The sequence below is a fragment of the Leiobunum rupestre genome, chromosome 4, assembly GCF_980474605.1.
Source record: "Leiobunum rupestre chromosome 4, qqLeiRupe1.1.hap1, whole genome shotgun sequence".
Taxonomy (NCBI): domain Eukaryota; kingdom Metazoa; phylum Arthropoda; class Arachnida; order Opiliones; family Sclerosomatidae; genus Leiobunum; species Leiobunum rupestre.
In genome coordinates, this window is record NC_143387.1 from 71,368,814 (window position 1) to 71,385,445 (window position 16,632).

At 37.3% G+C, this 16,632-nt stretch overlaps 1 protein-coding gene across 1 annotated transcript in view; it reads left to right on the forward strand.

Annotated features, from left to right (window-relative positions):
• Window positions 1-16,632, forward strand: part of TrpA1 (Transient receptor potential cation channel A1) — a 66,378-nt gene that overhangs the window by 15,139 nt on the left and 34,607 nt on the right. The window contains 6 exon segments of the mRNA XM_090172824.1: window positions 6,361-6,517; window positions 9,270-9,445; window positions 10,576-10,686; window positions 10,769-10,880; window positions 14,538-14,635; window positions 15,426-15,662. Of these exon segments, the coding sequence (XP_090028950.1) occupies window positions 6,361-6,517; window positions 9,270-9,445; window positions 10,576-10,686; window positions 10,769-10,880; window positions 14,538-14,635; window positions 15,426-15,662 (891 nt within the window).

The window sequence follows — 16,632 nt, forward strand, 5'->3', positions numbered from 1 at the left end:
ATTGAATAAAAGTTAACCATCCCCGACCTCTATTTTCAACACGGACACTTAAACCCATATTCCACTTTAACCAAACTTAGTGGTATATTATCGTTGTTGGTAGTAGGATATTTCGCCTTGGGAATATTTAGGCACTAGGGACCTCTGTGCTGAAGTAAACCTTGATTGCGCAGTAGCTCTGATCAGCTTGGTGATAATTTCAGGTAATTCTTTTAGTAAATAGCGGAGACCAAAGCAAAATTTCAAAACGACCGTTTGTCTCATAATTATTCGATTGTCGCTTCGAAGCTAGTCGAGCCGATGACTAATTGTACACATTTCAAGTGTTTTAACTTAATTTTATTCATGCAAATAATAAACGCGTTTTTCAACGAAGGATATTTTGAAGAGCAGCCACCGACTAGATGGTGCCACTAATTACTTTCCCCTTCTTTTCTATTGGACAATGAAAAAGCGTGACCTTTCACCCGCTTTCTCATTGGTGGAAATAGCTTAACCCCGCTCGTATACTTATTAACGCCATCTAAACGGTGGCTGTCCTTAAAAATATCCTTCACATAAGCGATACGCGTCTTATTATAATGTCCTGCAAATAAACTCAGAAAGATAGGGAGTAATAAATAATAGTAATAGTAATCAGCTGAGCTAATACCCAAGGAACCATAAGTCAACTAGTGCCTTGTAAAGTTGATTGCGTAGGAGGGTGGTGGCCAGGGGCGTAGGAAGGTCTTTATTTCAGGGAGGGGGCAAACTGATAAAATTCCAAGTCTTCCCCCAGTGTTGAAAAAAGGCTATTTTTTTATACCCTCCAGATATAATTTTTTTTGTTATTGTTTCTCTTTTTGGGTGAGAATTTCTACGGGGGATCCAAGTTTTGTACATTTTAGGTAATTAAAAGAAATAAAATTTTACTTAACTATTCTCAGTTTCTCACTGAAAAAAAAGAATCCATTGAATCCAAATAAAACGTTTTTATTCAAAATCAGAATACAAATGCTAGACCGAATCGCAATATTTGGATTCTAGATAAAACAAATTTGTTTTATTCAGGACTAGAAAAAAGCGGTACGAACTTAACTCAAATCAGATGTGGATAATTATGGTCAAATGCGTTAAAACCGTGGAAAATTCGATAATATTTTCGCTAAATTAAAAGTAATTTTTTCTTCCGCCCGATTACCCCTCATTTATATTCGATCCCTCTCCCGCTAGCCCAAACCTCTTTCCATCCTGTAAAGCAAAATCAAATCCCTTACAGACTCGCTTACAGACACTAACTAAAAACGTAAAATATTTAAAATTCAAAAACAATACATACTCTCTTGTTGGCCTTAATCTAAAGATAATCAGATTTTTTGTTAAGCCTAGTGTAACAAAAATAACGTGTATTCATAAAAAATTAGAAGGCTCAGTTAATTAAGTCTATTAAATAAAGGAATCATAGAAAGTTAGAAGCCTCAGTGATAAATTTTTAAACGATCTTAGATTATTGTTTAACATCTTACCTGATTGCGTAAACTTTTATTCCGAATAAAATTAATAGGCCTACAAACACTGTCAAATAATTCAAAACATATTTACTATTTAACTACCTAGGCAAAGCCGTGGCGCGAAACCAACTGAAGAAATCGTAGGTTGCAAGATAAAGGTCGTGCAAAACACGCAATTTTGGTATTTCCCAAGGTGCAGAGGAGAAACCATAGACAGTATAAATCCCTAAGGGATATATACTGTCTATGGAGAGACAGGACTCGAGAGCGCTTGTTTTATTTAACAATATTACGAGAACAGTGCGATGTTGCGGTGGCGCTGGTGTACTGACGCTAAGCCCTATTCACGACTCCAATTAATTAAAACTGGCCGATTTAAAGGGGTTGGCAACCTGTATTGCTACGCGAAGGTGAGGTTATTTGCGCGATAATTTTGCCACCTCATTCAAGCGGGAAACATTTTCGCACAAATAGCAAAACTTATACATAAAACCGTTTTTTTACATAATAGTGTTGATATTAGTAGTAAAACCGGGTACCCGACACATATGAAAAAGTATATCACGAAACTAATCTAATACTACTTTAGAAAAAAGACTTAAAACTCCCACATTGTCTAAGTTATGTTTTGAAATAATTTTACGAAAAGTAAGTAGACTTAGTAGGCTACTAAAATACTAAATGATATTATGTATATTTTTGGATTTTGACCAAGGTACGACGTCCCCGCCCGATGGACTATGGTATGAATAAAAGCAATTTCCCCCCTGCCCCCCCCCGGTTCCTACACCGCTGGTGGTGGCCCGAGGGGCTGATCACTCCGCGTAATCGGTGTACAGAGCCGTACCTTTGACTGTACTAATGGGATTACGCGTAATCTTTGAAGTCCCGGCCTTTGGCAGTGCTAATCTAAGCGTAATCCGGTGTACAGACTTTCTAATGTGGTTAGCCCCTCGTGGTGGCCAGTCTTTTATGCCATGCGAGCCAACAGCTCCCTACACTTACTATTACCTTTTGATTCTTCACCCGCAAATGGAATATTATATAGGTCTGATATTTACTATTTTTTTTTAAATTATTGCTCATTCAAACCTAAAGCGGCTGAACATCAACCAGGGAAATCTTTAATTTCTATAGAATTTAGACTACAGGGCAGAATACCTTTCCCGTATAAGATATAGTATTTATTATAAGTTCATGAATAAATTCACTATTTATCTCTTTTATCTTCGGACAAATGACCACGATAGTTATGTTCTACCAATCATAAAGACCAAATTCATAATATATAAAATAGTATATTAATACATACGGGATATATTTAGACTTGTTTTCAGAACGGTCCTAAACAGATCTATCTTTAGGATCAAATTTACTTAAACATTGATTATATATTTTATTCGACCAAACATTATTTAAATTAAAAATTAATTTAGTTTGTAAAGCTTCCGTTTTTCAAAGGTCAATAGGTTAGGACAGTTTAATTATCCCGTTTCAAAGACATATTTCGGCTGAGCTGTGCAGTGATCTCGCTATGGTTTTGGTTACATTTTTTGCAGTTTTTTGGGGCAGTGACGAATCCGGGAAAACATTTTCATAAACTTTAACACTTGTGCACGATAAAATTTCGGTGTTATATCTTTTATTATTTTTATATATTTTTGCACAAGAAAAATAAACGCTATTTTTAAATAATTAAACATTTTCAAGTTCATTATAAATATGATATCAGTGAACGTTTGGGGGGTTACGGGATAGGGAGGGTCCCAGAAACCAACATTGCGCCACTGCATCCCTAACGAAAATGGTTGGCCAAAGTTTATTACAAAATTTTTACCAAAATTGAGCAGATCAAAATTAGACTTTGATTATCTTACAATCCAAAATGTTTTATATTTGATCTAATTACATTGTATGAGAGTCAACTTTATTCCGATTTCATCCAAATTATTTGATCCAAACCGAGTTTATAAGTGACGGCGAACACATTTCTACCTTTAATGTTGAACCGTTATTAACGAAGCGATGTAAAATTATTGCGTAATTAAAAACGATATCCTGATACCAACCTTTAATGGTGAGCCGTTAATAAAGAAGCGGGGTAAAGGTATTGCGAAGCTAAAAACGATTTCCTGATACCGAAGGAAAACCATTATCCTGCCCTAAGCAGTCCGCAACTACCCTCATTAGGAACGGTGGTCGGCCTGCAGGCTTCTTTTGACAGTTAGCAACTAAAGTATTAGTAATAATTGTATGATGGTCAATGGGCGTTTCTATAAAGTAACATTGGCCTTCTTCTTTTGATGATGTTGCTGCGTGTTGCTGAGTCACGGGTGACGTATCTATGACGTTTTACTACACAAAGCCCTGGACATAAGTGTAAATTAAACGAGGCATCCTGTTTTTAAGCATAAACTGAACTACGTATTTCGTGACGACTGAGCTACATAAAAACCAGTTCAGCAAGCGTAGCTTATTTTATAGAAAGGCCTATTGCCATCTCGGTTTCCTATACTTTTATGAAATATCATTTTGAAATAAAATTTACTATAACCAAGATTACAGAGATTACGCGGACATCAGCCATAGATATAGAAAATAAATAGAGGGAAGATTACCGCGTTAAGGCACCCCTGTTTTTGACCGGGAATATTCATCCCCCCCCCCCCCCGCATGTATGAAAGCGGAGATGGGCAGAATTTGCAACGCCATCTATCCTTCCTTTGTTTACATCAAATGACAATTGATTTTCAAAAAGGCATAATGTATTTCATTTCACCGCGCGTCGATGGCGCCACGTAATCTAACCATCTCACGGCTTCCTACATTGGCGAAAAGGGGTCGGCACTCACGGTCAACTTCGCCAGATACAATAGTGCCTCTATTTCTTTTCTATCTCAATGGCATCAGCTTATTCACCTCGAGATTCCCGAAAGAAAAACCACGCCCCGTTCGTCTATCCTCGCGTAATATTCCTCCTTTCTGCCGCTAAGGGGGAAGGCACTAGGCTGTGTCTCTCCGTGTAGGCGGAGAATGTCTTCCGGACAACATGGAAACAGAGGCTGTAGCTACGCCCATATTTTCTTTATTAAACCAAGAACGTTTATATGTATAAGAACGTTGAACGATCAAATTGGCGCCTGGTGCCATGACGCAATCGGTTTCAGAATAACTCCGGCCAAAAAACGCGTGCGGCGCGCGCTAAAGGTTAAAGTCGTTTCTAGTTCAAGCGCGCGCTGCACGCGGATTTTAGGCCCAAGCGATGCCTTTTGTTCAACGTTCTTATACATATATACGTTCTTGATTAAACTGAATACATTCTGGCTATAATAAGACCAGAAGTGTATATAATATCTCTTGAGAGACAAGTATCAGGCCGTAGCACTGAGTCACATACAATGTATTTAAAATGCACAGAGTAAGGATATTCACTGTCATTTTTCTTTAGAAAAGTATTTGGTAAATCTGCAGCAACACGGCGAAGGTACACGTTTCAAGCGAGTAGCATTAGCAGTTTAGGTAGATGAATACTTATCTCATAACGATTTGTTATATACTTCTGGTTATCTGCATTTATGAATTTTTCCAAACCAATCAAGTAGCCAAGAATTCTTCATTTTAATTTTTTAAACACGGAGCCACGAGGTAGTAACTAGGATTTCTTTGATTCAACACAAGGAGAACGCAACCCGTCAAAAACGTGCATTTTCTTGCATACAGTTTTCATTGGTTAGACGCTTTAGCGCCTGCTGCCGTCGGAAGGGGAAAATTCGGAAATTGTCTTCCCCCCCGCCCGTAAAACATTCAGCGTAAAGGTTCGTCCAATGAAATTTGTACACAACACTGCCTTAGCGTGTTTAAAGGCTAGCTGCGTTCTCCTTGTGTTTGTTGCTCCTAGATGTCATGTAGACCGATCGAATTTGAACGGAACACGTGGAAAATTGACCGGAAACGATACTACATTTCGATCTTAGAAAAACAATGATGACCAAGTTTTTTAACTCACTTTTAGAGAAATGCATATACGACGTCATCTATTTCGTACAAAACCAAATGTTTTGAGGCACCAACCTAATCATAAATGTTTTAGCTATGTTTTTAAATAGAATGTTACCAAATTACTATCAATTTATTTGCAAACTTTCAACCAAGATTTAATTTATTTACTCTTCGGGAGAATGGAAGGTTTGAGACGATTTTTATCGTTGCTCCCAATCCACCTCACGTTCTAGCAGTAAGCTCCTCCCCCCTATCAATAAACCAAATCAGCCCGTTATCTCATTGGTTCCCTAAAACGAACGTGTTCGGCCGCGATTGAAGGGTACAACGGTGACGTCTCCCCCCTATATTATCGTGTTGATATAAAATTTATCATGATGTAATAATTAACAATAATAAATCAGCTAGGCTAATACCCAAGGCACCAAATTAGGCCTGAGTCATCAAGCGACTTTTAAAGCGATTAATTCAGGTGGACTTGTTACAATGCGTAGGAGGGTGGTGGTAAGCCCCTCATACCACGCGAGCCAACAGCTCCCTACACTAACTATCACCGTTAACCTCAACAAGATTTTATGGAACGGATAGTCTCAACATAGTCATTATCCCTAAATATAAATAAATTCATTCTTATTTCAACCTTTTTGGCGAAATCTAACATCACGCTGAAACCAAACACACAATCTTGCAAAAAAGAGATTTCGAGTCTACTGATAGTCCTGGAAAATTATTATTTTTCTTGCCAGAAAATCGAAACTCTTAGAAACTTAGTTCCAATATAGTTAAGATAGTCAGTAGCCGCGGGGCTTTTGAAACTTCGGTACAGTCCATTAAGGAAGATACTAACAGTGGCGCTTTTTGTCCGTCTTAGGTGGCCGAATCGGGGAATCTCCGCGAATTCGAGTCTCTCTACTACGCGGACACGAGTCGCCTCAAGTTTAAAGACAACAAAGGACGCTCCGCTCTTCATCACGCCGTCTACAAGGACAGAGTCAACATACTCGAGTTCATCCTCGTCAAAGGAGCCAGTAAGTGCAGCCGTCATCAGCTATACCAAGAACGCTTTCGAGCTAACGGAGAATATGTAGACGAGACTTCAGCCTCTGTTCGCGTGATTCCCGGGAAATATTATCCATCTATAATAGTAAACAATAGTGTCTTCCCTTCTTACCGAAAGATAGAGGGTAAAGATTACACCAGGAAAGGCGAGGGGCGTGGGGTTTCTTCCCGGGAATCGCGAGGCGATCAGGCTGCTGGCCACATATTCTCTGTTCACCTGACTACATTCTTGGGTATACTAATAAATAATGAGGGATAACATCTAGGACCGACCGCCCAGTCTTGGTTCCCCTAAGGTTGGCATGTTTTTTAAATGGGCTCCGGAGCACTTGACTGAAAAAAGCAATCAAATTGCCGCAAACATTGCGCTCTTCTTGAGGCTTTGGGAAAGATTTCGAACCTATTTGATAAAATCCAATAGCAACAGGGGCGGCGTGAGAGGTAGGCGAGACAGCCTATAGCCTACGTTTGTTTTCAAAACGACTTGAGGGGCCCCGAAGAAGCTTCCTCAAGTCGATCAATACATAAACTTTGCAAAATTTAATTTTTTAGCCAACATATAGGGGGATCACAATTGAGGAACCGGGGGCCCACAATTGAGAAAAATATCCTGGTGCCACCCCTGTATATCAATTAGGGCACTAGTAGAACCATAAGTCTTTTATATTGTTCCATAAGTTTGTCACTTTGGGGATTATTTTACTGACAGCTAGTAACAGAGTGATGTCTTCACAAGAAGAAAATCTCCCCCTAGCGAGGCGCTGTCAAAGGTTACTTGTGACGCGTTAGCGAGCTGACGCAAAACGGTGACGAAGCCCGTAATGCAGTCTGTCTTGTGAATAGCTCTCAGTAAAATGTTTGCATGTGATGAATAGGAAGTGTCACACTTATGTAAGAATATTATACACTTATGGTAGAACTTGGCGATTCCGCGTAAAGGCTTGTTTCCATTAGGGCATTTTTTTGCGTCGAAGCTAATAGTTGGGGCGTTTTGACTCTACTGAAATCCTAGGTTCGTCCAATTATATTTGTATGCAACACGGCGTTAGCGTGTTTAAAGGCTAGCTGCGTTCTCCTTATGTTTATTTGTCCTAGCTGAAAACCAACCTCAAAGATCAATGCGGTGACTTAAAAGCGATATAGGGATACACGAACTGTTTTAAAATTAGATGAAATCCCTCGGGCTCTATATCCTCAATTCTAACCTCCGAGATAATTTAAAGCTTTAAAATAAATAAAAGTATTATTTTTACTGGTTGCTGTTCATCCCGCTTGGTCTCCCAGGATTACAATTAACAAATATCAGAAGTATATAGTAGTTATCTTAATCGCCCTATACAGTTGCTTTTATTCGCCGTCTCCCACTGATATTTCGAAAGAAAAATATAAAATGAGTTTAGTGCTTCCAACCGAATCTAAGATAACAGTTACGTCATTTGACAAAACCACAAAATGATGGTAAATCATCAGATTATCCGCATTTGCGTTCAAATCAGATCAGTTAATATTTATCTAAATTATAATTTAAACCCGAAACTAATCTGAAGGGTTTGCCTACGCAATATAACCCGAAAATAAAAGCAGTAAAAGTCGCTAGCTGACTTCGGCATATGGTTGTGCCTCGCGTGCTAGCTTAAATTATTATAATAATTTATTTAATTATGAAAGGTTAATATAAAATTCGTCAAATTTTCATGTTTAATTAAATATGCAAATTTAACGAAGTTTTTTATCATTCATAATCAACTTAATCAAGCGCATATTGGATTTAAAAATCACCTAAGCCTTTATAATTTATTTGTAAGAAAATAAACAGGATGTCATTAGATTTCAGATGCCTCACAGTTATCGTTTTAACAATTCCCTTCGGAATTTCCACTTTTTTTAATACTAAACGTATAAATCAGACAACTAATCAGGAAGAATAATAGCCGATTAGTTAAGACCGGTTACTTGAGCTAATGAATGAGATTCAAATGGAGATCAGATTGCTGGATAAGGAATATAGCAAAGATTAAATTGGGGTCGTACTGATTCTCATCAGATATCTGAAAAGTATGAGATGGGTGATCTCGACCTTCAAAATGTTTATGGTACTTTGATTAATTTAAATTAAAAATCAATATATTTCAGTACTTAGAAAGAAAGGAATCGTAACAAATTATAGATCATATATTTTGTAAACATTTAAAAGCTGACCAGGCACCACCAAGTCATCGAGCGAATTCAAATGCTTTAAATCAGTTGGCAGTGTTAACAATGCGTAGGAGGGTAGCGGCAAGCCCTTCATGCCACGCGAGCCAACAGCCCCCTACACCTATACTATTAACGTTAACCTCAATCAGTTTTTTTTTGGAATAACACGCTGACAAAACCCAGTGGGAAGAAAACTTAAACCTCTACGCGGAAGTAGTGACACAATCTGTGTTTGAACTCGGCTCCTCTTGCTGCGCCTCTCAACTAACCACTCTACCACCCCACTACAAGTTTAATGTTGGAAGGTGGTGCTTTGGGTATTAGCCTAGCTGAAGAATCGAACTACCTTTTCACGCGGTTTAGTACACGTTTTCATAGAAAGAAGCGAAATATTGAAAAGTCCTATTCAAATCCAAGATTATCTTCCCAATTTCATTTTTGCTTATACCGCGATGATAGTATCCCAAAAAGTCTAAGAGGTGTGAACAATCCGTTTGAAATTATTGTTTTCCCTCGTCCTCGCAGATATCAATGGACAAGACAACGATGGTTATACGTCTCTGCACGTAGCTGTCGAGAACGAGGCTTTGAGTTGCCTCAACCACCTCCTTCTGAACGGCGCTGATTCTTCCATCTTGAACAATGAACAGAAGGGTGCTATTCATCTGGCCACCGAACTCAACAAAGTCGCCGTCTTGAAGGTCAGTTCCAGTTTCATAAACATCAAAATGGACATAAGTGAGACAAGAAAAATCCTATATCGGCTATTCAGTTGCAATCCAATTGCGCATTCAATGTCGGAAACTCGAAATTCCTGTTTGAGATTTTTATATATCTTATTGGCAGAAATACTGCTAAACAATATTCATTACTTCACAATGCTCTTATATCCTAAGTAATCATTTCAGAAAAAACCATCCATATGAACTTTATATTATATTGACCTAACTTTAAACTAATTTAATATAAACTTAACATAAGCATAACGTAACATAATCTTAATCTCACGTCACCTTAAACTAACCTAACCTTCCCTTAACCTAAACTATCAAAACCTTCAGCCAACTTAACAAAAGCTTAACCTTACCAATACACTTTAACCCAAATTATCAACTTTAACCTAAACTATCAACTTTAAAATAAACTAAGTTCTTTAACCTAAACTATCAACTTTAACTTAAACTATCAACTTTAACCTAAACTATCAAAACCTTACCTTACCTAGAATATCCTTAACCTAACGTAACCTAACTTTAACCCTTCCTAACATACATTTAATCTAACCCACTATAGCCCTAACCCATCCTAACTTAACCTTCACATATCCTTTATGTTATCTAATCTAATCAATTCCGGATTTCCAGAAAAGAAATTTGATGACGTAATCAACTGCCCCTGAAATTTTTTCCGTTTGTTCGCGTTTCGGTCTCCAATTTGAAAACAAATATTTGCTGAAACGAGGACAGTGTTTATCAATTTATGTTCTAATTCAGCAATTCATCTTTATTTTGTCAAATAAAGCGTTATTTCCAACCGTACAGTCGTATCTAGTATCGGTCTTAAGAATCTGCCAAATAACGTCTATAATTAGGATAAATTCAACTATTTATTTAGTTCGTGTAACTTTAATTAAAGCTGCATTTAACAATTTATTTTTTACTTACCAAAAGCAAAATAGTTGATAGATCTCCATTATTGTATCAGGAAGAAATATTTTAAAACCAGTCCCCTCAGCATTGGACTAATAAAGACCTGTCACACTTCCGTCTGTTATGTTGTTTATGGTTAAACATGTCTTAGGGTAAACTAATCGTAATGGATGTGCTTATAGGAAATAGTGATCCATAAGGGCAAAGTCAATACCTGCCTGAGGGGAAAACACGGACGAACGCCGCTCCATCTAGCGGCCATTTACGACCACGCAGAATGCGCCCACATTTTGGTAATTTTTTAAATCAGTTTGGAAAATTAAATTATTCCATTCAAGGATAACAATTATCATTTTACCCCCTTACACCCTATAGTTAAAGGAGATGAACTGTTGTCCCAAGATCCCTTGCGATAATGGCTACTATCCGATTCACGAAGCGGCCAAAAACGCCTCGGCCAACGCTCTGCAAGCCATTCTTCAATGGGGTGAGCGAAATATTTTTAATATTTAATAGACCTTACTCATTTATAGGTTAATTTTTGAACAAACCATTGCGTACAGTGCAATAACGATAACTCATTAATTGGGTTGATATTCCTTGTATAAATAAGCTATATTTAGAAATAAACGCTCCTAATGTAGGTTACCTTAGCTAAATACGAAAGATTAAGATTGAGCTAGACATTTAAAAACGATTAACAAAATCTTAATTCTAAAACCAAAATAGTCAGCGCTGAAGTCTTTCCAGGGGTCCGATTCTAGAACTCTCCGGAAAAATAAGGATTCCTTACATAAGGAGAAATTCTACTTTCGCTCTTAAGGATAAGCTAAGGACAATTCCACTTTTTAGCAAAATTTCGTATTCTACCATCGTTCTCTATATGTGGAATCCTTTCCTTGTGATCTGTAGGGAGAAAAGTCCGAAATGCTTGTTAGGAGGCGTGCGTAGGACGAGGCTTAACCACAAAACCATGGCAGATTGAAATGATCAATTTCGGAGGTTAGTTAGATATTCATTTCGAAAGCAGGCCTCTTATTTAAGATTTAAATAAAATAAAATTATGAAAATAAATATTGGGCATAATGAAATTCTTAAACTTCGATCATCGTAGAGCAGATATTACAACACAATTATGTACTGTCAAATACACTATAACCTTTATTCATGAGAACAAATACATTTAAAATTAATTAATTAATTACGATATTAATTTATTATTATTATTTTTCACTGAAAATCACTTTTAGGTGCTTTTTCGACATTCACTATAGCCGCTAAATACAAAATTTCAATATTCATCAAGGCGGCTATCTTCAAATATGAGCCAAATAAAGATAATTCTTGGTCCTTACGCCTCACTTTATGTTAAGGACAGTAGGACTATTTTAGCTCCTTACTAATAAAAATATTTCTCAAGGATAAGAGTAGAATATGAAATTTCGAGTATAAGGATAATTTTAATTTTAAAGTCAATTTTTGCTCCTTACTAATCATAAAGAGAGTTGTAGAATCGGACCCCTGGCCAGGTTTAGTTACGGTTTTAGAGAAGAGTTTATTTGCAAGTCATGGTTTGCGTATAGAGCCTTGAGTACCTCGGCAATATTCACGTCAGAGCTCTTTACATCTGCCACAAACCGGAATCGAGATAAGAGACTATCCTTAATGGTAGCAATTACAAATACTAGATCGGCATTTATCAAACACGGCGTTAGTCAAAAGCAGAAATATTCTAAATTGAAATTTCTAAAGCAATTTTCTGTATGGCCTTAATAATCAATTACGGGCCAGCTGTTTTTAGGCTCGAATAGATTGTTGTGATTTTAATCGGACGTTCAACCGAAAGTTGTAAATTCAATACATAGTACGGTCATAAATCGAGCAGAACAGTCACTTGTCACTACAAGAATTGTTATTACTTTTGTTGTTAATCACTCATCATGACCTAATTCAGCTATAGGATCCCATTTTGGTGGACGTGTTTTACAGCTAATGCAAAAAGATATAACAATTTCATATAAGCCAGGCGATGTATAGAAGCTTATTATTAAATCTAAAAAATTCTATACGAAAATATTTGTCACAAAGTACGGGACAGAATTACGTGAAAAATTACACAGCACAGAAGGGATGCATTGCTAAAATTTCAACCTTTCGGAGAAATCAGGCGTTAGTTATCGCGTCAGGACCAAACGATTTCGACTATAGTCTATTAATAATATAACCGTTGAATTTAAGATGTTACCTGATGACGTCAAAGATTCCCTTATGTTCGGGTAAATTTTTATCCACGTATAGGTACAATTTACTAGTACAACGCAGCGAAAAATTAGAACAATATATAAAGAACAATGATGGCTTACAATAGATGTTTCTATAAAACAAAGTATAAAATTTAGTTCCTATAGCCGATTAGAATAGTTTTAAAAATTAAATATTTATCTGTTTTTAAGGTTAGCATGAAAAGAAAGTCATTCCAAATATTTAGGAAATCTCAACCAACGAAGTCTAATACACTAGGACCCATGGCCGACAATTTCCACATCTATAGGCACTAGCATAAATAGTTTTGGTATTCACGACCTTGTTCAAACGTTCCAGGAAATACGTCACGCTATGGCTTCCGCTATCAAAGTTGGCCGTGGTCATTCGTGATTTATACAGGAAAGGTTACCCACGAATGAATCTTGTTTTAAACTTCCAGTCTATTTTCGTTCAGTTAACATAACTATCAGAATATAATACTTGTGTCCGAATGGTCGTTAAATTAAGTTTCACAATGGAAATGGAGGTAGTTGAGAATATAAAAAAGTAACTTTGATAACTTGACCTATATGATACTTGTGAAATTATACGCCATAACCGTACTAAAAACAAATTTAAATTACCACAAAATTTCATGAATAAATTTCTTTAGTACAATTTTTAAAAGTTTAATTTTTAAAGATAGTGGAAGTCGTTGGCGAACAATAAACTTTCGTGCAAATTCAAAGTCTGGTTTGATGGCGCTCAAATGTTATTTAAAGGAAAAGTCCACGTTGGGTAAAACTTGGATCTATTTTAAAGATCATGTTTAAATATACTCAAAAATATCAGTTGTAAAATTGTATCTTTTTTTAATGACGAGAAATTAATTTTTAAACGAGCGAAATTTACCCGCCAAACAATCTGCCATTTTCTTTCGCGGTGACGTTTTAGGACTTTAATCACGCGCTGTTCGCGCCATAACAGCACTCGGTTCCCTGCGCGCGCTTGCTCCGCGTGCGGTCTGTCTGAGGGAAGGCGAAAGAAAATGGCAGCTCGCTTGGCGGGTAGATTTCAGTCGTTTAAAAATTAATTTATCGTCATTAAAAAAAGATACAATTTTACGACTTATATTTTTGAGTATATTTAAACATGATCTTTCAAATAGACCACGGACTGTAAATTTTAGAGGACAAGTAAAGCGTTGCCTTCCCCTGTAGAATTTTGGTTTCCCCGTGCATCAATCACTTCGAAATAGAGAGAGAGAGTCCGTCAAGGTCATTTGTACCAGGCATAGAGCTAGTCCCCCCCCCCCCCTCACGCATGTTATCTGGAAATCTGGCCGACCGAAATACAAGCGCTTTAGTTTATGACCTTGAGCGACTTCCGTCAGCCTGATCGGTGAACGGGGCGTAAAATAACTCGGGAATACCGGTCCTCTAAAATTTACAGTCCGTGAATAGACCCAAGTTTTACCGAACCTGGACTTTTCCTTTAAAAGAAATTTTACCTAGAAGACCTTGCAATTTATGCTACCGCCTATTGAGACTCCTAAAAATGTATAAAGCAATTACAGTCATATGAAATTGTAAAGCTAAATCTATGATCAGTTACTTAATCACCTGAATAAAAGCTAAAGCGTTGTACGCGGAGTAGAGTTTCTAGCAGTCAGCGCTCGTCACTTTCCAGATTTCGCGTACAAAGACCAACCACTTGATATAACTGTCACGCAATGTTTATTTAAACGCGAGAACATCACTTGCCATTCTTCAAATGTATATAGAAATCTGTCAGGATTTGTTTATTATTATCGTTTATCAAAGCGGGGATGTCTCGAGGATGGCTTATCTCAAAATAGCGCCCTTTTAATTGAAGTTTTCTCCCTCCTGCCAACCGACAGGAGAGTCCATAGGCACCAAGAGAGAGGACATGATGAAACTGTACGACGCCGATGGCAACGTGCCTCTGCACTCCGCCGTACACGCCGGCGATATTAAAGTAAGCTTTGTCTCGTCAGAAGTAAATCACATATCTCTTAAGACAGAAGTATCCATCTCCCTATACTAATAATGGTATTTGCTGGATTTCTCCGGCGCCCGCTGATTTTTGTGTATGTTGAGACTACTTTTTGAGTCGCTCCCAATCCACTTCACTTTCCAACAGTACTCTTAAAAGGAATATAACCTCGGGTATTTGGTGTGGAACGCCAACGTTTGCAGCTCTGGTCGCTCTTGCCTTTGGCTTTATAAATGTTTGGCGCCACTGTACAGGGATATTTGAAAAATTGAAGGGGTTTTCCATAAAGATTGCTTTGCGGATTATATTCCCTTTAAAGATCAATCAAATCAGCCCAGTATCTCATTGGTTCCTTAAAACTTACTTTTTCCGTGGCGCTTCAATCCTCCTGTGCCGGGGAAAACTAGATAATGATGCCCTTGGATCGTCTGAACACAATATAGATAAATACATACTGGCTATTACAGATGAAAATATTATTTAGGGATATGTAAATATCGCTACGCCATGAAGGGCCTATTTACATTTTGTATCGTCAGGCGGAGTAATACACGAGGTATATTTCGAGGCGTGATGCGGTGAATGCTTCCTCGGTTTAATGGGAAAATAGCGCCTATTTAAAACTGCCTCGAGTCCGGCCACGTATACAGCTTGTTTCATTGTTACATTTTCTATGGATACTTCCCCCCTTGAGAGATATTTTATATACTTCTGGTATCATCTTCTTCGGCTCAGTTTAAAAGTGTGTCTATTTGAAATAATCCCCATCCAGGCCGTCAAGTTGTGTTTGGAGAGCGGAGCCATTATCAGCACTCAACAACACGACCTCTCCACCCCGGTGCATTTAGCCTGCGCCCAAGGAGCCATGGAGATCGTCAAGCTGATGTTTTCGGCACAGCCCGACGAGAAGTTCCATTGCCTGACCATCGGAGACGCCCAGCAGATGACGCCACTGCACTGCGCCGCCATGTTTGATCACCCCGAACTAGTCGAATATCTCGTTAAGGAGGTAGACCAACCCATTATTTTATTCTCTCTTAATACAAACATTTATTTCTTTTCTTTTTTAACTCCCTTAGAAACGTTTTCTATAAAACCTTATATAGTTCTATAAATCTTATATACTTGTATACAAACTTATATAGTTCTATAAAACCAGAAGAAAATAGGGGGAAGTACGCTTCTAGTCAGCATTGGAAAGGCGTCACTTTTCACGAATTTTCGCGCCAGAACGATTTGGCGGGAAATCGCGGATGAATACATCGTTTAAATAATAAATTTTTATCAAATTGAACAATCGTAACATATTGTCCTTTTCATTATCTGCTAAATGAGCTAAGGCGTCTTTACTCTCGTCGTTTATCGCCGTGTTGAAACAAAACAAAAGTGGAACTACTTTTTCATTTTAGTTAATTATGCGTAAAAAGGTGTTTTCGTGGGTCACACGACGCCTTCTACAGCTCAAAGCTACAGATACGTACTTCCCCTATTTTCTTCTGATAAAACATAATATAGTTTTATAAATCCTTATATAGTTATATAAAACCTTAAATAGTTCTGTAGAACCTTATATAGTTCTAGAAAACTTTATATAGTTTAAGGTTTTCTGTCTCCAAAAATATTAGTATATCTATAGAAGATACCATGAACCCTTTAGGGTTTTTCAACACCTATAGTTATAGGAAATCTATAGAAATTGGGACAATTTTTTCTATATTATATCGCTTAAACTCTTTCATAAAAAATGTATAGAAAGTTTTTTGAAAGGGCCGACAAAAAATGGGATTTTTATTACATTTACATCCAAACTTTCCTCTAGTGCTTAAAATAGTTTTGGTAGTTTAAAGTTTAGTAGTTACGGTGTCCACAAAAATACGATTCGGAGCTTATTATGAAGTACCATTATTCTCACGTGACACGACGTCACCGATCCTATTCCTATAGAGAAAACATTTGCAAATGACTGCTATGGAAAAGCT